This window comes from Trichosurus vulpecula, chromosome 2 (genome assembly GCF_011100635.1).
Source record: "Trichosurus vulpecula isolate mTriVul1 chromosome 2, mTriVul1.pri, whole genome shotgun sequence".
NCBI classification, from domain to species: Eukaryota; Metazoa; Chordata; class Mammalia; order Diprotodontia; family Phalangeridae; genus Trichosurus; species Trichosurus vulpecula.
This window is the reverse complement of record NC_050574.1, coordinates 10018324-10041044: the sequence shown is the minus strand read 5'-3', so window position 1 is coordinate 10041044 and position 22721 is coordinate 10018324. Positions and strand designations below refer to the sequence as shown.

At 39.9% G+C, this 22721-nt stretch overlaps 2 protein-coding genes across 2 annotated transcripts; both read left to right on the top strand.

Annotated features, from left to right (window-relative positions):
• The first annotated feature begins 967 nt into the window (after positions 1 to 967).
• Positions 968 to 1885, top strand: LOC118839613 (olfactory receptor 2L2-like). Its single transcript, XM_036747100.1, has one exon. The coding sequence runs from the start codon at positions 968 to 970 to the stop codon at positions 1883 to 1885; it is 918 nt and encodes a 305-aa protein (XP_036602995.1).
• An 18355-nt stretch (positions 1886 to 20240) lies between these two features.
• Positions 20241 to 21179, top strand: LOC118839737 (olfactory receptor 2L3-like). Its single transcript, XM_036747263.1, has one exon. The coding sequence runs from the start codon at positions 20241 to 20243 to the stop codon at positions 21177 to 21179; it is 939 nt and encodes a 312-aa protein (XP_036603158.1).
• The last annotated feature ends 1542 nt before the right edge of the window (positions 21180 to 22721 follow it).

The window sequence follows — 22721 nt, the reverse complement described above, 5'->3', positions numbered from 1 at the left end:
CCAAGTCAGACTCCTGTGGCTCCGAAGGGTTCTATCACACCAATGTTTTTTTAAATGGAGAAGCATCATTACTGTTCACAGAGTACCTCGCATCCCAGGCCCTATGGTTTCCTACTTAGGTAGCCTTAACCTCTAGGAATGAAAGTCTACAAAGGGGCAGCTTGTACTGTAGCTATAATCCAAAGGGATCTGTTGAATCATCATGACAACTTTCTCTTGTCCACAACATCATATGTATGTAATGACTATGTCAAGTCCCATCTCTATTACCTTACTGACATTAATGACAGTTATCTAGTACAGGGAATAAGCTGGGATTAATACTAATTGTTGTTTAGTTATTTCTACTCATGTCCAACTCCTTGTGACCCCATTTGGGGTTTCCTTGGCAAAGATACTGCAGTGGTTTGCCATTTCCTTTTCCAGCTCATTTTACACATGCAGAAACTAGGGCCAACAAAGTGAAATGACTTTCCCAAGGTCACTGAGGTAGTCAGTGTCTGAGGCCAGATTTAAACTCAGATCTTCCTAACCTCAGACTCACCATTTTATCCACTGTGCCAGATAGCTGCCCCAACAGCAACAACAACAACAACACAAATTCATGTAGTGTTTTAAGGTTTTCAAAGCACTGCACATGTTATGTCAGAAATAATCTCATGGAATACATGTCATTATTCTTTCCATTTTACAGGTGAAGAAACTGAGGCACAAAGAGGCTAACTGACTTTCTCAGAATCACACAGGTAGCAAATGTCTGAGGACAAATTGGAAGTGAGATTTCCTGGCTCCAAGTCCAATATGCTACCTAGCTGCAGAAACATCAAAGCATCAGAATAGAGAATCACTGTTGATGTGCATGGATAGGGAGATTCTAGAAGAAACCAAGGGGAATTTGGCTCCACAGTGTTGTCTTTCCATTCCCACATTTTATCCCACAGGAAAACAGTCCCAGAAACACCCTCCTATGGAAGAATGGAATCACACCACCACTGGTTTCTTCTTACTGGGGCTCTTTCCCCCAACAAAAACTGGCCTGCTCCTCTTCCTCCTGGTTGTCCTCATCTTCCTAATTGCCTTCCTGGGTAACTCAACCATGATTCTCCTCATCTGGCTGGATCACCACCTCCACACCCCCATGTACTTCCTGCTCAGTCAGCTCTCCCTCATGGATCTCATATATATTTGCAGTACAGTTCCCAAGATGGCTGTCAACTTCCTGTCTGGGGACAATTCCATTTCTTTAGTAGTTTGTGGATTCCAAAGTTTCTATTTTTTACTCATAGCTGGTGGTGAAGGGTTACTCTTAGCATCCATGGCCATTGACCGTTATGTGGCCATTTGCCGCCCCCTCCATTATCCCATTCTCATGAATAAGAGAATATGTTTTCTGATGATTGCTGTGTCCTGGGTCTCTTCATCCATCAATTCAATTTTCCATACAGTATATGCACTCTGTTTGCCCTATTGCAAGTCCAGAATCATTAATCATTTCTTTTGTGATATCCCAGCCATGTTACCTCTAGCCTGCATTGATACCTGGGCCTATGAGTACACAGTGCTCTTCAGCACCAACCTATTTCTTTTTGTCCCTTTCCTTGGCATCATGGCTTCCTATGGTCAAATTCTCTATGCCGTCCATCGTATGCGTTCATCACAGGGGAGGAAGAAAGCCTTCACTACCTGTTCTACCCACCTGACTGTGGTCTCCTTCTACTATGCCCCTTTTGTGTATACATATCTGAGGCCCCCATCTCTGCGTTCCCCAGAAGAGGACAAGAAATTGGCTGTTTTCTACACCATCCTCACTCCTATGCTCAACCCCATCATCTATAGCCTGAGGAATAAGGAGGTCTTGGGGGCTGTCAAGAGAGTCTTTGGGTGATCTTTACCCCAAAAAGAGTAGGACAGGACATAAAGTCACAGAAATAGAACCAGAAACAATCTTACCAATCACATAGCTAGAGTATTTCATTTGACAGATTAACACACAGGCTGTATTAATCCATAAGTCCTAATTAGGCATTATTTTAAATTAAAGTTTTTTTTTCTCATTTAACATGTATTCACTTTCCCTCTCTCTGTCACATTGCCCTGTAAATAAACAAACAAATTGCAAACCCTTGTAGCAACTTGGCAAAATCAATCTAAACAAATCCTAACATTGGCCATCTCCAAAAATTTGTGTCACATTCTATATAATTGGTTCATCACTATTCTGTTAGAAGATGGGTACAATTCTTTTATCACCAGTAGTGTCAAGTCATGGTTGCTCTTTTGGGTGATGAGAGTTCTCAATTGTTTCAAAATCACTTGTATTAGCAGTATTATTGCTATTTTAGAAATTGTTCTGTTAGTTTTTCTTACTTTCTACTTCATATATGTACACACATCTTTCCCAGGTTCTCTGAAACTGTCTCCTATGTTGTTACAGCAAAATCACATTCCATTATATTCATATACCGTCATTTGTTCTCCATTTTATGGAAAACCAATTAGTTTCCAGTTCTTCAGTCCCAAAAACAGATCTGCCACAAATGACTTTACACACAAACACTTTTCTTCTTTCTTTTATTTCTGTGAGTATAGGCCCTGTAATCAAAGTATGCACAATTTAATACTTTTGGTAATGTAGTTCCAAATTTCTTTCCAGGTGGCTGTATAACTTCAGTGTTATGATAGCAGCACGTGAATGTACCTACTTTCCCATGGACCCTACAATATTTGTCATTTTCCTACTTTGCCAGTATGGTAAATGTTCTGTGCAATTTTACTTGCTCTAATTTTAATTTCTCTAATTATCTGTCACGTAGAACACTTTTCTCATATAGCTCTCTATTCATAGCTTGGACTTTTTCCCTTGAGGAAAGTTTTGTCATCATAAAAATCGGTGATGAAGAGAAACTTAGACACAATTTTTTTTAGCATATTCTATTTATTTTCGAGGCTGGAAGTTGCCAGCAATAGAGGTAAATGGCCCCTCAGTGACCAGAGACTCCTTAAAGCAGAAAGAGCAATCTTGTATTACACAATTGGTTACATAAGATTCAGTGACGCTAAGCTAGGATTGTGGTTTGTCTATAGTAGAGGAGGAGTGAAGGGGTAGGGTAGGTTTATATTTGACATAATCATGCTGACTTGTAAAAGGGTGTTTCCAAAGTCCAGGGCAATGAGGAAAACAGAAGGTGAGTCAACATCCTCTGGAAAGTCTCATTTTAGGCAACCCCCTCCACCAGAATCATCTGGTGCTAGTTGTGACCAGGCAGAATATCTTATGACTGCATCGACTCAAGGAGTCAGGGCTGTAGCCCAGAGAAATGAGGAAGTTAACCTCTTATAAAAGAGACAAACTATCTTGTAGTCTCTTACATCAATAATACAGAATAAAGTAGGATATCAATTTTCAATGTCACAATTCTTTTTCCCTTTCTCTTCCTAGTTATGTCTTTCATCATTTAACAATTAGGAAATGGTTCTCATTCTTATAAATTTTAAATCAGTTCTTTATTCTTTGTCCTACAGGCAATCAATCAACATTTACTGAGCACCTACTGTGTTTTTGACATTGTGTACCTTTCTAGCAAAAAAGTGAAGTAGTCCACAAAAGTGAAATAGTCCAAACTTCTAAGCAATTTAAAGTCTCCTGGGGATTACAGCATCTTCACATTTTAATAAATAAAGTGTTTATGCAACCTTAATGCAAAGTACATAGAAACACATGCGTATATGCATGTATGTCCATGCATATATGTACACTGAGACATCATACACACACACACACACACACACACACACACAAACACACACATGCATATCTCTACCAGACTTCCATTCCCAAATCCAAATCAAACAATTACCTTTTGGACATTTCAAATGGATGTCCCAAAGCTATTTCAAATTCAACTTGTCCATGGTGGTGCTCATGATGCTTCCCTCCCATCCCAAATTTCTCCTAAACTTCCCTATTCCTGTTGAAGATACCACCATTCATATCATCTTCCTCAGAGTCATCCTTGACACCTCACTTGTGTTCACCCACCATATCCAATCAATTGCCAAGTCTTGTCCACAGTTTTCAAATCATTCTCTTTTTCTCCCCTCATTAATATGGCCACTACCCAAGTTCAGGTTCTCATCACATATTGCCTAGACTATAGAAGTGGCCTAATGGCTAGTGTATAGTGTAATAGCTAAACAGCTAGTGTATCTTCTCTTTAGTTCATCCACCATTCAACTACCAAAGTGATTTTCTTTAAGCATAAATTCAGATTATGTCAGTCTTTTAGTCAATAAACTCCAATGGCTCCCTCATACCTCTTGGATAGGATGCAAACCCTTCCATTGAGCATCAAAAACATTTCATATACCGGTTCCAACCTATCTCCCACTGACTTCTAGGGACTGAGATAACCCCCCAAGAAAAGGGATTCAAGATCATTGCTATTCAGGATTTAAGATGACGGAGAAGAAGACCTGAGAAATTAGAAAGTGAAGCAGAAAACTGATGTGACATGAAGGCAGCCCATATCCATGGAGATCAGGATGAAATCAATCAACAAATACTCATTAAGCACTACCTAGGTGCCAGGTACTGTACTAGGTGCTAGGCATGAAAATGCAAAGAATGAAATAAAATCTACTCCTCATATGTTTCTATTCAAATGTGGATTATAGACAGCACATGTAAAATTATACACAGCCAGTAGTAATACAAATATACATGTATGTGCATATATGCATGTATGTGCATGTGTGTATATACACATATCTGGTAATTGAATACAAGGTAATTTGAAACCAAGAGCACTAGATTTTAGGGGGAGGGGAAGAGGAGATGAGAAAAAGGGTCATGAAGAAAATCGTTCCTGAGGTGCTTCTTAAAGGAAAAAGAGAACTCCATAAGACAGATGGAAAGAGAGAGTAAATTTGAGAAATGAAGGATGTCCAATGTAAAGACACAGTAATGGAAGACAGAATCTGTGTGAGGAACTGTGGGAAGATAAATTTGGCTGAATTACATGCTATAGGAGATATTAATTTTTCCTTGAGGATTGTCTTGGCCGCGTCCCTAAAACTGCTGGTATGTTATCTCATCTGCATCATTATATTTAATGAATTTTATTGATAATTTTAATTAGATTTTTTATTTTTAGTTTACAACACTCAGTTCTACATGTTCTTGACTTTCAAATTTTCTTCCTTTCCTTCCCTTCCCTCCTCCCACCCCAAGATAGCATGTAGTCTGATATAGATTCTATATAAACCTTCGAATTAAACTTATTTACACAATAGTCAAGTTGTAAAGAGGAATTACAACCAATGGAATAAATCATTAGAGAGAAGAAACAAAACCAAAAAGGAAGAGAAAAAAGAGAGCAAATAGTTTGCCTCAATCTGCATTTAGACTCCATAGTTCTTTCTCTGGATGTAGGTAGCTTTTTCCTTCATGAGTCCTTTGGAGCTGTCTTTGAGCCTTGTATTGCTGAGAAGAGCCAAGTCAATCAATGTTCGTCCTCAGAGAACCAATATATCTGTGGTTGTCTACAATGTTCTCCTAGTTCTGCTCCTCTCACTCAGCATCATATAATGTAGATCTTCCACATTTCTTATAGCACAATAGTATTCCATTATATTCATATACCACAATTTGTTCAGCCATTCCCCAATTGATGGGCATCCCCTTGATTTCCAATTTTTTGCCATCACGAAAAGAGCTGTTATAAATACTTTTGTACATATGGGTCCCTTTCCCACTTGTTTGATCTCTTTGGGATATAGCCCTAGAAGTGGTATTGCTGGGTCAAAGGGTATGCACATTTTTATAACCCAGTGGGCATAGTTCCAAATTGCTCTCCAGAATAGCTGGATCAGTTCCAACTCCACCAGCAATGTAACAGTGTTCCAATTTCCCCACATCCTCTCCAGCATTTGTCATTTTCCTGTTTTGTCATTGTAGCCAATCTGACAGGGGAGATCAGGTACCTAAGAGTTGTTTTGATTTGCATATCTCTAATCAGTAGTGATTTAGAGCATTTTTTTCATATGCCTATAGATAGCTTTAATTTCTTCCTCTGAAAACTGCCTATTCATATCCTTTGACCATTTCTCAATTGGAGAATGGCTTTTATTCCTATAAATTTGGCTCATTTCCCTGTATATTTTAGAGATGAGGCCTTTATCAGAGACACTGGTTGTAAAGATTTTCTCGCAGTTTTCTGCTTCCCTCCTAATCTTTGTTGCATTGGCTTTTTTTGTACAAAAACTTTTCAATTTAACATAATCAGAATTATCCATTTTGCATTTTGTAATGCTCTCTATCTCTTGTTGGCTCATGAATTCTTCCCTTTCCCATAAATTTCACAGGTAAACTATTTATTCCTTGCTCTCCCAAATTGCTTATAGTATCAGCCTTTATTTCTAAATCATGAGCCCATTTTGACATTACTTTTGTATATGGTGTAAGATATTAGTCTATGTCCGGTTTCTGCCATACCATTTTCCAATTTTCCCCGCTGTTTTTGTGGATTTTGTGTGAATTCTTGGCCCAGAAGCTAGATTCTTGGGTTTATCAAAGAGAAGACTGCTATAGTCATTGGCTACTGCGTCTTGAGTAACTAACCTATTCCACTGATCCACCACTCTAATTCTTGGCCGCTATCAAGTAGTTTTGATGACTGCTGCTTTATAGTACAGTTTAATATCTGGTATGGCTGGGCCAACTTGCCTAGCATTTCTTTTCATTAAGTCCCTTGATATTCTGGACCTTTTGTTCTTCAACATGAATTTTGTTATTATTTTATCCAGCTCTTTAAAATAATTTTTGGTAGATGATTGACATGGTACTGAATAAGTAAATTAATTTAGGTAAAATTGTCATTTTTATTATATTAGCTCAGCCTAACCATGAGCAACTGATGTTATACCATTTATTTAGATCTGACTTTATTTGTGTGAAAAGTGTTTCATAATTATGTTCATACAGGCCCTGGGTTTATCTTGGCAGATAGACTCCCAAATATTTTATAGTGTCAACAGTAACTTTAAATGGAATTTCTCTTTCTATCTCTTGCTGTTGGGCTTTGTTAGTAATGTATAGGAATGCTGAGGATTTATGTGGGTTTATTTTATGTCCTGCAACTTTGCTAAAGTTGTTTATTATTTCAAGTAGTTTTTTACTTGATTCTCTAGGATTATCTAAGTAAATCATCATATCATCTGCAAAAAGTGATAATTTAGTTTCTTCTTCGTCTATTCAAATTCCTTCAATTTCTTTTTCTTCTGTTAATGCTAGACAACGTTTCCAGTACCAAATTGAATAATAGGGGTGATAATGGACATACTTCTTTCACCCCCGATCTTACTGGGAATGCATCTAGCCTTAAAAAAAATTAAGCCATATCCAAGGGTGACAGCATCGGAGGGTGGCCCTGGAGGCAGGCAGTTTGCCGTCTTCTGAGCCATACTACCTCTGACACTAATGCCAGGCACTCCATTCCTCACAATAGAACTCCCATCCTCACCTTCACAACTCAAAAGACAGATATTATGTCTGTGATTCCCCAGTTCTGGGCCCTGAATGTTGAGCCACTACATGGCTACAAACAATAAGTGTACTTCAAGACAGAGAAAACTCCAGAATTCAATTGATTGATTCCTTTACATGAAAGCAGAGGACAGCCATGATGAAGAGCAAGGTAATATCAGGAAGGGCTTACTTTTGCAAAAGCTGCTGACTTGGAGAGTAAATAAGTCTGTGTATGCCTTCTTTCTCTGTGTATGTATCTGTGTGTGCCCACATACATGTATATGGTTGGGAAGCGGTGACATACAGAGTTTCCTAACTTAACTACTTCATTCATTGAATCTTTCCTATTTTCCAACATTCTTTTCAACAAATAGAACTTTTTCCCATCCCTGAGACATCACTTACTCTTCACTAGAGAGAACTGGTTCCATTGTAACACCTCAACTTGGGTTTTCATGGGGAAGACTGCATAAAATAGACATGCCCATTCATCCATTTGGGGTATTTTCCAACACAACTGATTGATATTCAACTACATCTAAAGTCTGAGTGACCAAGGTGCTTGGGTGTCTTAGCATCACACACCAAAGCCCCAGTCAAATGAGAAAAAAACAAAACCTAACATTTATAGGGTAATAGGACCCCAGAGACCACCTGACCCAATTTCATCATTTTATACATAAGAAAACAGAATACCAGGCATGTGAAAGGTCTTCCTATGACACAGAGAAGGAGTAAGCAAGGCCAGCAAGATCCAAAGCCAACTATTCTGATTCCAAACCATAGTAACAGCAGTGTCTATATCTAGTATTTCATAGTTATGGGGATCTTCTTGTGTGGAAAATCCCTCCACCAGTGCATGTTAGTACCTTCCAACCAGGTGACTAGGGAATCTAATGTCCTATAATGTGCAGAGCATACCAGATCTTGTCAGATGCAGGACCTAGATGACTATGCCAAGGCTGTCCCTCCTTTCCCCTGCCAGGTTTCACTGCTATGCTACTTAGCAGCAGCAGCAGTAGCAGAAGCATTAGCTCATGTTTATATAGTACTTTAAAGTTAGCAGAGAAGTCCTACCCTTTTCTTCTCCCCATGGCTCTAGAAAAATTTCCTCCCCAATATGCTGTTTCACCAGGACCAGCCCAGATTTCTTGGGCTTCCTTCTTCCTTATTTTGATGTAAGTTGCCTAAAGCCAAGTGATTACAAGTGAACTGAGGGAACTGCTTTCATCCTGGGCTTTCTAGTTGTAATTGTTAATATTGTCACTGGGTTGCTACAAATGAAATACTCTATCAAGGCATTCTGTGGTGCTAACAGTTAAAGGGATTCAAGATCCTTCTGCAGCCTAGCTGGGCTTGGTGCTCTAGACAAATGAGGACTGGCAAGTGAAGCACATTAAGTAAATGCAGATATGTTCACCTTATCTGTTTGAGGACCCAAGGGGAAAATGATCAAAAGAATCTCCATATCCCTTGTCAAATGCAAGATGTAGATATTCATATGTCCACCTTCAATATAAGATGACAATGATAGAAAAAAATTAACTAGCAACCATGAAATAAGAATATCACTTAAATATGGTGCTTATGTTATGCCATTTGAACCTTGAACAGCCCCATGAATGAGAAAACTGAGTATGAGGGAGATGAAGCAATTGGCCCCAGTAAGTGATCTAGTAAGTACCAGAGATGGGACTAAAGTCATGGTTTTATTCTTATTTCCAGGCCATTCTCATCACGCCATTCTACCTTCCTTGAAATTTTAATTAGAAAAAAGCAATGACTCTCAGTTAAAAATGTGAGAGATCAATAAGCACAGCAGTCTATAATCTCCTTAGAAGGACAGCAGATTCTCCTTTGCCAAGGAGAAAGTAAGCATGCTTCCCCTTTGAAGCAGGGAGGAGGTTGCACTGAGACCAGGAGTCCATGATTGCTGTAGAGACAGAGAGATAGTTGGTTAATCTATGTCATGTATATGTTAGGGATCTGAGGAGCAAGGAGAGCACAGATGAGATTGTAGGCAGGTCTAGATGTGACCAAAGTACTACAAGCCTTAAAGCAAGGTGAGAGGCAGATTCTGCCCTGTCAAAGATGATGGAGGAAGGGATGAAGATGGAGATCTCCCTGCCTGACCTCCAAGGTGTATGTTTGCATTTGTATGTTTGTGAGGAGATGAGTGTGTGTGTGTCTGTGTGTGTGTGTGTGTGTCGGTGTGTACTTTGTGTGTGTATGTGTGTGTAGGGATGTGGGAAAGGAAGGAGGTAGAAGACTCAGTGTATGTCTGAGTAGAACATCTTCAGGAATTCTTGGAGTGGAGGACGGGTTAGTGTTTCCTGTCTTCTTAGATGCTCTGGTTCTGGCACTGACCATGGCCACTTCCTTGATCTCATTGGACCTTCAAATGGTATCATGAGCAAATTGTACTGTGTTGTCTGGAATATCCTAGGACTCTTTGTACCCCAGTAGATTTGAGGGAACAGTAAAAACAATGGCTAGTGAAAGTAGGAGGATGCCCATTTCTTTCCCCAACACTTCTAACATTAAGCAGGATAAATACAATATCAACAGGCCCATTGGACTGTGGAGTGCACTGAGAAGTGAAGGGAATTTTAGCTGGCTGTATACCTCCTCTCTGAGCAAGGATTCAACTCTCCCATCTTTAGGTCTGGAGCTCCTGTCATTGGGTCAAACTGTCTTTCCTGAAGTGAAAAGAAAAGAGTCTTCCAGTCAAGACAGTGCTAGTAAATGTTTAACAACTGGCTCTCTCCAACACTCAAAAAAGTATGTTTGACACAATTTTCAGTTTAATCTGAATTATTAATATTTTGATCACTTTAAGTCTAGACAATCAAAAAACAATACAGTATTCCCTGATTTGTAGCAATTTGTGGATTTCCAAGGTGTAAATGTTCACATTGAAAATTTAATAATCAGTTATTGTGGTCCAGTTTAAGCTGGCTCCAGCACACCTCAACTTGCAATTCTACAATTCTAAAACTGCCCTCATTGACACATGTGTACATTGCCCTCCTCATTCTAGCAAGGACCTTCAGTGTCAAGTTAAGAAAGTCACTTTTCCTACCTGAAAATAAGTTTATAACTTTAAAATGAGGGGATTGAATTGGATAACTTCTATTTGTTTTTATGGGTTTTTTGGAGGGGGGAAGGCAGGGCAATTGGGATTAAGTGACTTGGCCAAGGTCACACAGATAGTAAGTGTGTCAAGTGTCTAAGGCCAAATTTCAATAGAGATCCTCCTGACTCCAGTGCTGGAGCTCTACTCACTGCACTGCCTAGGCGCCCCAAATTAGATAACATCTAAAGCTATAGCCAGCTCAGAAATTCTCTTCTCAATGTATTTTTCAGTGATTGCTTGTCAGTGTATTCCCTTTCGGTCTGCTCTTGGTGAATGTACAAGCCAACAACCATCTCCAGAGAGACGATGCATGGATGATGGCACATTTGTATGTCCAGAGCCAGGGATGTACAAATAAATGAGCTCAGGGAAAGTGTTTGGCCAGAGGAGGGGGATGGTTGTAGAGGTGGTCTCTGAGGACTTGGGCAGCACAATCATTGCACAAAGAGATATCAGCACACCTGACAGTACCAGAGAACAGATAGAGGAGTTCAGAGCTGCCTTTCCCTGCAGCAGCTTCCTTCAGGAATTTCATCAGGACCAGTGGATCAAGAGCAGTCTATTAGTCTGCTGACCATCATCATTTGTAACTGTGAGAGGGGCAGCAAAACTGGGATCACAGACTGTTATCATCGGGATCGCATATTTAGAGTTTGAAAGACACTTTGAGATCATCAAACACAACTTTCTCATTTGACAGATGAGGAAACTGAGGCCAGGTGAGATGAATGTCCTTTTCCAGGTTCTCATACCAGTAACTGTCTGAGACAGAATTAACAATCAGGCCATTCTGACTCAAAGTCCATTGCTCCATGTTCTATGCCAATCGAGTGTGGAGAGTATCTGTACAAAGTCATTGTAAATTTGTCTTGAGGACTAGATGGTGAGACACATTTCAACAGCTGAATACTCATAGTGCCTCATATTTATATACTATCTTTCCTTATAGAACATTTTTTTCTCAAGAGCCCTTGGATATAGAAAGTCCTGTAAGTAAGGAGAATTTTGTTATTCTTTAGTTTCCCAGGCTCCATGGCCATGACATTCTCTAGTTTCCAGGTTTTAGATAATATTTGCCAAGCCTATGACTTGTAAATATCTCCACCATGGTTGTGCAATGAAATATAGGGGTGACATAATGTGATTTTTCACTGTGCTTGTGCTGAATGACGATATTGCTAAAGCTAACCTGTGAGGCTGTTGCTGGCAACATGCCTTCTTTGCTATTGCCCTATAAAGCAATTGGGCACTGGTCAGTAAGTGGGGAACCCACAGGGGAATATGACAGTGTAATGCTGTGTGTGTGCTTTGAACTGCCCCCATCAAGGCTTGAAGGGAATCAGTGTTTACCTCAACTAGCACCCATTGAGACTTGAGGGGATTTGGGGAGCACACAAGCTGGAATGCTGTGCCTGTCTCCATTGACCCCATCGAGATGCACGGGTAGTTAGTTGTCTCCCTTTCTTGTCATCTCTTGCAAGAAGGGTAATTAGGGAATGCCGTAGGAGTTGGTACTCCCATTATCAGCAACCCCTTTTGAGAAGAATAAACTAGAATAAAGTAAGAAAGATTATTAATCCCTCCGAATCTCTCTTCCGGTACCTCCTGTCTAAATCAAGAGTGAACCTCTTAGAGGCTGAAGTCCAAAAACTCCAGTGCCTCCCATTTGTTATTTGTGAAACAAGTCCAAATATCTGTACCCAAATTAAAGATGAGAGAAATGAGGTTCAGAGAAATGTAATGTTTCAGAGATGTGACTAAAACCGAGGTTTTTATATGCTTTGTGATTATTTCAAATCCACTCTCTCCATCACACGATGCTGCCTTCCCTACAATTTAAATTACATAAAAGGACAAACTGCTAGATATGGAGAAGTAACTAAAAGAGTCTGTGGAGCACCTTCCTTTGAAGATCATCACAAAAAAGCAGGTTGTCTTGCAAGAAAAGTGTCAATATTGCCCTCCTACCATGCAAGAAGGAGGTCACCTTGGACAGACACTTCCCACACAAGGAGTCTGTGATTTCTTGAGGGAGGCATTTGGGCAACACATCACACGTGTAAAGGCTCTGAAAAGCAAGAGGAGGAGGCTAGAGGCAGGTCTGCAGCTGTGTGTGGAAATATGGTAGAGCACAGGGAGGGAAAGACGTTCAAAAAGAGTAACCCATTTCAGAGGGTGACAGCATCAGAGGGTGGCCTTGGAGTCAGGCAGTTTGCCATCTTCTGAACCATACTACCTCTGACACTGATACCAGGCACTCCATTCCTCACACCAGACCTCCCATCCCCAGCTTCACACCTCAAGAGACAGATATTCCGTTTGTAATTCCCCAGCTCTGTGCCCAGACTTTTGAGCCACTCTGCCGCTAGGAACAATGTATTTCAAGATAGAGAAAACTCCAGAATTCAATTGATTGATTCCTTATCATGAAAGCAAAGTGCAGCCATGATGAAGAGCAAGGCAATGTCAGGAAGGGCTTATTTCTGCAAAAGCTCCTGAGTTGGAGGAGATGTTGGGGTCTGTGCATGCCTTCTCTGTGTGTATGTGTATGCATTTGTGTGTGCTCAAATACATGCATGTAGTGGGGAAGGGGTGACATACAGAGTTTCCTGACTTAATTACTTCATTCAGTGAATCTATCATTTCCTAGCATTCTTTTCAACAAATAGACTTTTTCCCATCACAGAGATACCAATTACTCTTCATTAGTTCTCTCTCATGTCCTCAACCTGGGTTTTCATGGGGCAGACTGGATAGAGTAGCACTCCCATTCATCCATTTGGGGTATTTGCCAATACAACCTGATTGATATTCATCTACATCTAAAGTCTCAGTGACCAAGGAGACTGGGTATCTTGGCATCACACACCAAAGGCCCAGTCAAATGAGGAGACAAAACCTAACAGGTATAGGGTAATAGGACACCAGAGTCCATATGACCCAATTTCTTCATTTTACACATAAGAAAACAGAATGTCAGGCAGGTGAAGTGTCTTCCTATGACACACACACACACAGAGGAAGCAAGGCCAGCAGAATCCAAACCCAGGTCTTCTGATTCCCAATCCATAATAACAGCAGTGTCCATATCTAGTATTTCACAGTTGTGGTGATCTTCCTGTATGGAAACTCCCTCCACCAGTGAATGTTAGTACCTTCCACCCAAATAACTTGGGGTTCAAATATGCTGTAATGTGCAGACCGTACCAGATCTTGTCAGATGCAGGATGTAAGTCAGGGTGCCAAGGCTGTCCCTGCCCCACCTCTCCGGGGTTCACTGCTACACTATTAGCAATAGCAGCAGCATTAGCTCAGGCTTATATAGTACTTTAAAGTTAACAGAGAAGTTCTACCCTCTTCTTCTCCCCATGGGTCTAGAATGATTTCCTCCCCAATGTGCTGCTTCACCAGGACCAGCCCTAATTTCTTGGGCTTTATTCTTCCTTATTTTGATGTAGGTTGCCTAAAGCCAAGTGCTTACAAGTCACCTGAGAGAATTGCTTTCAGTCTGGGCTTTCTGGTTGTAATCGTTAATATTGTGACTGAGTTGCTATAAATGAAGTATTCTTTCAAGGCATTCTTTGGTGCAGTGGCTAAAGGGATTCAAGAACCTTCTGCAGTCTAGCTGTGCTCTAGACAGATGAGGACTGGCAAGTGATGCACATTAAGTAAGTAAGTATTTGTTTGAGGACCCAAGGGGAAAACATTCAAAAGACTCCATATCCCTTGTCAAATGCAAAATGAAGATATCTGTTTACCTTCAATATGAGATGATGATGATAAAAAAAATTATCTAGCAATCATGAATTAATAGTATCACTTACATATGGTGCTTTATGGATATAAAGTACTTTGAATACATATTATGCCATTTGAACCTAGGACAGCCCCATGAATAACAAAACTAAGTATGAGGGAGGTGAAGTAATTGGCCCCAGATTGTACAGACATGATTCTTCTGACTCTGGGATTGTTGCTCCTTCTGAAATCTCCACTGGGATCATTTTCGTAAGCAGAGAGCAAAATAGGAAGACATGGCAGGACATGGCTTCCTTCTTATTTTGCCTCCTTTCTCTTCATTGACGCCCCCTTTTCCTTCATCCAGATAAGCATCATTGTAAAGGATGATATGCTTTACCCTCAAAAACTGAATAAGTTGAAAAAATCCAGGGATTCTGTCTTGTAACCTAAGCCTACATCTTTTTAAATTGTTTCCCTGGACAAAAATACTTGAGCTAAGAGTGGGAGTCCAGAAGTCCATCCCTTTAGAAAGAAAGAAAAATCTGCTACACTGTGGAAAACTCAAGCAAGGGATTCAAAGGAAATAGTTTTCAAGGCTCAGAAATACCCTAGGAAGCAAAGAGAGAAGGTACTTTTCACTGCAGGTAGGTGAGGGAAGACAGGGAGAAAGAAACAGATGGACACAAACACAGAGCCAGAACCAGAGAAAAAAGATGGAGACCAATAGAGAAAGACTGAAGCGGACAGAGGCAGAGCCAGAGACACTGAAAGAGAAATACGGAGAGGAAAGACACAGAGGGATACAGGGAAGCATAGAGATAGAAGACAACAGGGAGAACTGTCACCAGAAGGAATTTGCAGGAAATGGCCTTGTAATTAGCTCTGGGCCTTGGACAGTATTATGTAAGCAAGGAAATCAAAGTAAATATTCATGAATTCAATGATTTCTGAAGACCCACCAGGCATGAAATCCTCTGATTCTTAGAATACATAAAAGTAAAGATATAGCTCAGCCTCAACTCTGTCACCCTCACAGAGAAACTTATTCATTCATTCATTCAGCAATTCTTTATCAAGCAGGTACTATCATTGCACATTGAGAGGACTGATAATGTAATTTCCATGAGTTGGTAGGATTAAAACAGGAGGTGTATGCAGGCTACAAATGGAATGTGGACCTTAACTAGTCTGTCAATGATGTTAATCATGTCTAAGAGCCTAAGTCTTAGACCCATTAAAAACTCACTTTAATGGTGGGTTGGTGGAATAGCAAGCAATGCCAATAAATGGACCATTTGACAAAGCAATGGTTCCATCGAGACATTATGAGTACTTGACACAAAGGTCTCAAGAATGCTGATCAATTTCCAGTGCAAGTGCCAATGAAAGCCTGGATGTTTCCAAATAAAAATTTAGTAAAAGCTCAGGACAGAGAGAAAAGGGGGTAATATCTCTTGTATTTCTTTGCTATTTTTCTAAAAGGTGTTTTCATCTACTCAGCTCTTCAAGTTTGGAGACTTTTCAATGTAGAATATGATTTCATTTTCTCTGTTTTAATACTTTATTGTTATTTTACATTGCCTAAATTTTACAGTGTAAAAAGAGCAATCCTTTATAAGAGAATGAAAATGAAGAATAAAAAGTCCATAAAGCTTTAACAACATACAGGAAAAAGTCAGACATCATTTGTAGTGTCCCATCTCTGGAACTAACTTTGGTACTAGTTTCAACTGATTTGTTGTTCATTTAATTTCTGTTGTTGAAGTCATTGTGTATATTGTTTTTTCATTCTGCTTACTTCACTTCTCATCAGTTGTCTAGCTCTCTCCATGTTTCTCATCATTTCTTGCAGAATAATAATATCCCATTATATTCATGTATCAGAACTTGTTTATTCATTCCCTAACTGAAGGATATTATCTGTCCCCCCCAAAAAACATTTTCCAACATAAAACATGCTGCTGTCAATTGTTTGGTGTGCATAGGAGCTCTGTTTGTCATTGACCTCCTTGAGGCATATTCTTACCCATGAAGTCTCTGGTTCAAAGAGTATGAACATTTAGTCACTTTCTTTGTATGGCTCCATCTGGCTTTCCAACGGTAGGATCAATTCACAGTTCGACCAACAATGTATTAGTGTGTCCATCTTTCCATAGTCACTCCACCATTGGTAATTCCCATCTTTTGTCATCTTTTCCAATTTTCTCACTGTGAGATAAAACCTCAGGTTTTTTTAGTTTGTGTTTCTCTTGGTTTTGTTGATTGGCAGCATTCATTAATGTGGTTATTTATAGGCTAAAATAATACTTTTGAAAACCATTTGTTCATATTCTTTGACTACCTGTCTATTGAGGAATGACTTTTGGTCTTATATGTGCCTGTTGTCTATTATAGATATCAGTACCTCATAGGAGCTTTTGATACAAAGATTTTTTTTCTGGTCAAAAAAAAACCACTTCCCTTTTAGAATAGTTTTCATGATCTTTGTTCAAAAGCTTTTCAACTTCATATAGATGAAATTATCTTTGGCAATATCTTCTACTTTTTATTTAGTTAAGAATTCACCCCCCAGACCTATCTGTGAATGTTAATTGACCTGGTTCTCTTCTATTTGGTTTTATGGTATGGTGGGTATTTTTCACTATTTAGAAAGGAATGTAGCCTGTAAACTACAAGATATCTTGCAAGGTTTCAACCTAAATCACTCTGGTTCTCATTCATTGGCCAACAATAAGTCCCAGGACAATACCCACTTGGTCATTGTTTGGGTCCATATGGCCTCAGAGTGAGTGTAAATACCAATTGTTTCTGTTTTGGCCAGAAACCATGAAGGTCTTCCTCTCCCAGATGGACTTTTTAACTAGGTAAAGAGGTTATTCTCTGCCTCATTTCTTATTAATTCTTAATTACTGAGTGGGGATTGCCTCAGTCAGATTTCAACCTGTTAAAGACCTTAACTTGAAAAGGCCAGCACTCCCCACTGCATCCTGGGCCATCTCCTGTTGTCCTGATCTGTACCTGGCCACTGAACCCAGATGTCTCTGGAGGAGGAAGTGAGGCTGATGACAGTCCTCCCTCACTTAAATCCAACTCACTTGCTTGACATGGCATCATCTCTCTGATGTCATGGTCCTTTCCTAGAATGAAAGGCAAACAACCACAACAATATTTAGATCCTTCATCTGATTCAGATTACTGCTGTCTTTTGTAAGATGTTGATCTAACCCTACTTGCTTCTTGACTAAATGCCAGTTTTCTCAGTAATCCTTATTCAATAGGAAATTCTTTCTTAGGTAACTTGTTTTTCAGTTTATTTTTATTTTCTTATCAAGGGAAACGTAGCTATAAACATGGAAATTTGAGCCATACTGTAGTCATATTCTTTTACCCAGACCACAGGTATTTGTTTGGATTAGGGGAATCAGCACCTATGTTCTGTGAGTATGTCTCAACTCCTGGGGAAGAAGAAATTGGAAGGTGCCATCTTAAATATGGAATATGTTTCAGATCTCATGTTGTCAGATCTCACTGACAACAGGAATATCAAATAACTTATACTCAGATTATATAATGCTTTGAATTCTATGGGGTTAAAATGAATTTGGAATGATCCAGAAATGGCTTGATTCCTTGATGTGGGTTAGAATTGGGAATATACATATGTATGTTTGTGCATCTCTATCTATTATTTATCTAGCAGGTACTCAGGTACTTGCTGGATGTGTGACCCTATGCAAGTCACTTAATTGTTCTATCCCTCAGTTCCCCCATCTATAAAAAGAGGCATCATAATAGCACCTAGTGCCCAGAGTTGTTGTGAGGATAAAATTGAAATAATATTTATACAGCACTTTTCAAACCTAAACACACTATATAAATGCAACATATAATATATAAAGAGTATAAATGAATTGTAAAAATTAATTTAATACATAAATAAATATATATATATGCTATATATGTATGTATGCATTTATGTCTGTATGTATAAATGTAATGGGTATCTATTCTTCATAAAATGATATTATAGGGGCAGGTATGGTAGGGGTGTTTGAAGAAGTGAAAGGTGGGTTTTGTGCCCTTAAGGAAGATATTACTATTTGAGGAAAGAAAACTACAGTATTTAAAGCAATTGGTATTGACTCTAGGTAGAGTGTGAGCTCAGAATGGCAGACATCTAGGGGAAGCACGGTAGACAGAAACACCACCTGGAGGGACAGGAGCATTGCCTGGCCCCTGAAGGATGAGAAGACTTCCTGAGGAAAGATGGCTCAGGGTGTGCTGGCGCTGGGTCCCATTGTTAACTATTCAGTGTGAACATTCACACTTCAGAAACCAGCAGAAGCTCCACATCAAAGCTCAGGGGATTGATTTGTTTCATTGTTGGTTTAGACTTAAGAAAGGGATGGAGAACATGTCAATAGTGCAGATTAATTTGAACGATAGTCTACTTTTCAGAGAGCTGGTTGTTAAACATTCAAAAATACATGGAAGAGAATATACAAAGCATGTGAAGAGGGGGTGCTGAACAAATACTCATCGTGTAGATGCCATAGAATCCAATTCCCTCCTCAGAGATGTCCAAGATGGCTCCTGGAGTACTAAAGGGATCTGTCCCCATGACAGCTTGTTAGTTACAAAGCACTAACCAGATCCCCAGTCCTCTTTATGCATAGATCAGTGTGATTAAACTACACTGTGGTGCCTCTTGATGACCTAGAAGTCGATAAAGCTGCACATTTTCTTGCTTTTAATAAGGCTGCAAAATCCAAATCTCTCAATCCGGTGCCTCCTTCACCAAGTCATGCATCTTGGCATCTCAGAGCTCAGTGAAGCCCACCATCGGAGAGATCAGATGATGCCAGATGACCTGGGACTTACCAAGTCAGACTCCTGTGGCTCCCAAAGGTTCTATCACACCAATGTTTTTTAACTGGAGAAGCATCATTGTTGTTCACAGAGTACCTCACAGCCCAGTACCTATGGTTTCTTACTTAGGTAGCCTTAACGTCTGGGAATGAAAGTCTGTAAAGGGGCAGCTTGTACTGCAGCAATAATCCACAGGGAACTGGTGAATTGTCATGGGATTTTCTCTTGTCCACAACATCATGCATATGTAATGACTATGTCAAGTCCCATCTCTATTCCCTTCTTGATAATAATGACAATTATTTAGCACAGGGAATAAGCTGAGATTAATACTAATTGTTGTTTAGTTATTTCTACTCATGTCCAACTCCTTGTGACCCTATTTGGGGTTTCCTTGGCAAAGATACTGCGGTGGTTTGCATTTTCCTTCCCCAGCTCATTTTAGAGATGCAAAAACTGGGACCAACAAAGTGAAATGACTTTCCCAAGGTCACAGAGGTAGTCAGTGTCTGAGGCCAGATTTAAACTCAGATCTTCCTAACCTCGGGCCCAGCATTGTGTCCTCTGGGCCAGCTAGCTGCTATAACAACAACAACACACATTTACATAATGCTTTAGGTTTTCAAAGCACTGCAATATGTTACAAAAGAAATAATCTTATAGAATACTGTTATTCTTTCCATTTTACAGGTGAGGAAACTGAGGCACAAAGAGGCTAACAGACTTTCTCAGAGTCACACAGGTAGCAAATGTCTGAGGACAAATTTGAAGTGAGATTTCCTGGCTCCAAGTCTGGTGTCCTTATCCAATGTGCTACCTGGCTGCTGAAACATCAAAGCATCAAAACAGAGAATCATTGCTGATGTGCATGAATAGGGAGATTCTAGGAGAAACCAAAGGGCTCCCCAGCAGTTTCTTTCCATTCCTTCATTTTGTCCCACAGGAAAACAGTTCCAGAACCACCCTTCTATGGAACAATGGAATCACACCACCACTGGTTTCTTCTTACTGGGGCTCTTTCCCCCAACAAAAACTGGCCTGCTCCTCTTCCTCCTGGTTGTCCTCATCTTCCTAATTGCCTTCCTGGGTAACTCAACCATGATTCTCCTCATCTGGCTGGATCACCACCTCCACACCCCCATGTACTTCCTGCTCAGTCAGCTCTCCCTCATGGATCTCATATATATTTGCAGTACAGTTCCCAAGATGGCTGTCAACTTCCTTTCTGGGGACAATTCCATTTCTTTGGTGGCTTGTGGATTTCAAAGTTTCTGTTTTTTACTCATAGCTGGTGGTGAAGGGTTACTCTTGGCATCCATGGCCATTGACCGTTATGTGGCCATCTGCCGCCCCCTCCATTATTCTATTCTCATGAACAAGAGAATGTGTTTGCTGATGATTGCTATGTCTTGGGTCATTTCATGCATCAATTCCATTTGCCACACAGTATATGCACTCTGTATGCCCTATTGCAAATCCAGAATCATTAACCATTTCTTTTGCGATATCCCAGCCATGTTGCCTCTAGCCTGCATGGATACCTCGGCCTATGAATACACGGTATTCTTCAGCACAAACCTGTTTCTTTCAGTCCCTTTCAGCTGTATCATGGTTTCTTATGGTCAGGTTCTCTATGCAGTCCACCACATGCGCTCAGCACAGGGGAAGAAGAAAGCTTTCACCACCTGTTCCACCCACCTGATTGTGGTGGCATTCTATTGTGTCCCATTTGCATATACATATCTGAGGCCCCCATCTTTGCATTCCCCAGAAGAGGATAAAAACTTGGCTGTTGTCTACACTATTCTCACCCCTATGCTTAACCCCATCATTTATAGCCTGAGGAATAAAGAGGTTCTGGGGGCCTTCCAGAGAGTCCTTGGGAGATCCTTATCCCAAAAAGAGTAGCTGGGGATATAAAGTCATAGGAACAGAACCAGAAGAAATCTCAGAAATTATGTAGACATTATCTGATTAGACATTTGAGGACAGTGAGGCCTTAGAATTCCACCAATCCAAGATTCCTATGTCAAGGTGATTATTTTTCCTGGAATCAAATTAGTATTTATTTAGCATCTACCAAACATTAGGCACTGTGAAAAGTGCTGATAATATTATCCTTTTTTAAAATGAGATAGTTACAAAACCAACAAAACCCAAAAGGTTTTTGGGGTCGCAAAGAGTCAGATGTGACTGAACTGTAACAACAAGGCAAAATTAAGATCCATAGTAGAAGGTTACCGTAGAAGTAATGAAAAACAAGGTAGGGAACCAGAGTGGCCGAGGAAAGTAAGGGAAGGGAGCGACACATCAAGGTGTGAGATTCAAACCCCAAGTCCTCTCCCTTTTGCCTAAACCCCACCCAGAGCAGACCTTGAGAGTCAGTGTGATAGAGGAGATCTGGATCTGCAGCTGGGAAGACCCAGATTTAAATCCCTCCCCCACATTCACCGGTTGGGTGGCCATGAACAAGTCACTTAACCTCTGCCTCAGTTTCCCTCCATTTCAGAAGCGCATAATAATGCCTAGACCCTATGAATTAATGTAGTGGTGTCAGACTCAAATAGAAATGGATTCCTCTTGGCCTAGAAAACCACAAATGAACATTATTGATGTTGTATTGCGTTTTTATTTAATATGTTAAACATTTCCCAATTATGCATTAATTTGGTTCTGGGCAGCACTTGGGAGTTTGACACCTCTAAATTGTATATAAAATATTTTGCCTAGCTTAAAGTGCTCTATAAGTACCAGCTGTTACTATTATGTTTTTGTCACTATTTTTAACTTAAATTATACTTTCATTTATTTCACTATATTTTTCCTGATTACATTAGAAACATTTTTAACATTCATTAATTTTGAGCTCCAAATTCTCTTCTTCCCTCCTGTCCCTCCCCCACCTTTTGAGAAGGCAATAAATATATTAATTACTTTGTCAATATTTTTGATAATTTTTTTTGTTGGGAGGGAAGCATGGGAAGCCTGGTTGCTCAGAAGACAAGGGCATGACCAGATACCACACCCCCAACCCAATGGCAGTGCATAGTCAAAATACCCAGGAGTAAATAAATCTTCATAGAATGTGACATTTCAAAACCTAAAAAGACTGGAGGTCAACAGAGTCCAACACTCCTTTTTACACGTTAGAAATCTGATCTCTAGGGGCAGCCCTGGAGTCAGGAGGACCTGAGTTCAAATCTGCCATCAAGACGCTTGACACGCTTACTAGCTGTGTGACCCCAATTGCCCTGCCTTCCCCCCTGCGCCAAAAAAAAAAAAAATAAAATAAAATAAAATAAAATAAAATAAAATGAGATAGTTCCTTTTCTCAAGGAATTAATATTCTACCCGGCATTTAGATAATTTTCAAAGATAAGTAAATACAAGCTATATCTGAAGTAGGACAGGCAACTATAAACTGGAAAGACCTCTGTAGGCCTCATGTGG

What these genes read in the sequence shown, in the direction of transcription:
- LOC118839613 (XM_036747100.1), top strand. Translation starts at nt 968, where the DNA reads ATGGAAGAATGGAATCACACCACCACTGGTTTCTTCTTACTGGGGCTC.
- LOC118839737 (XM_036747263.1), top strand. Translation starts at nt 20,241, where the DNA reads ATGGAACAATGGAATCACACCACCACTGGTTTCTTCTTACTGGGGCTC.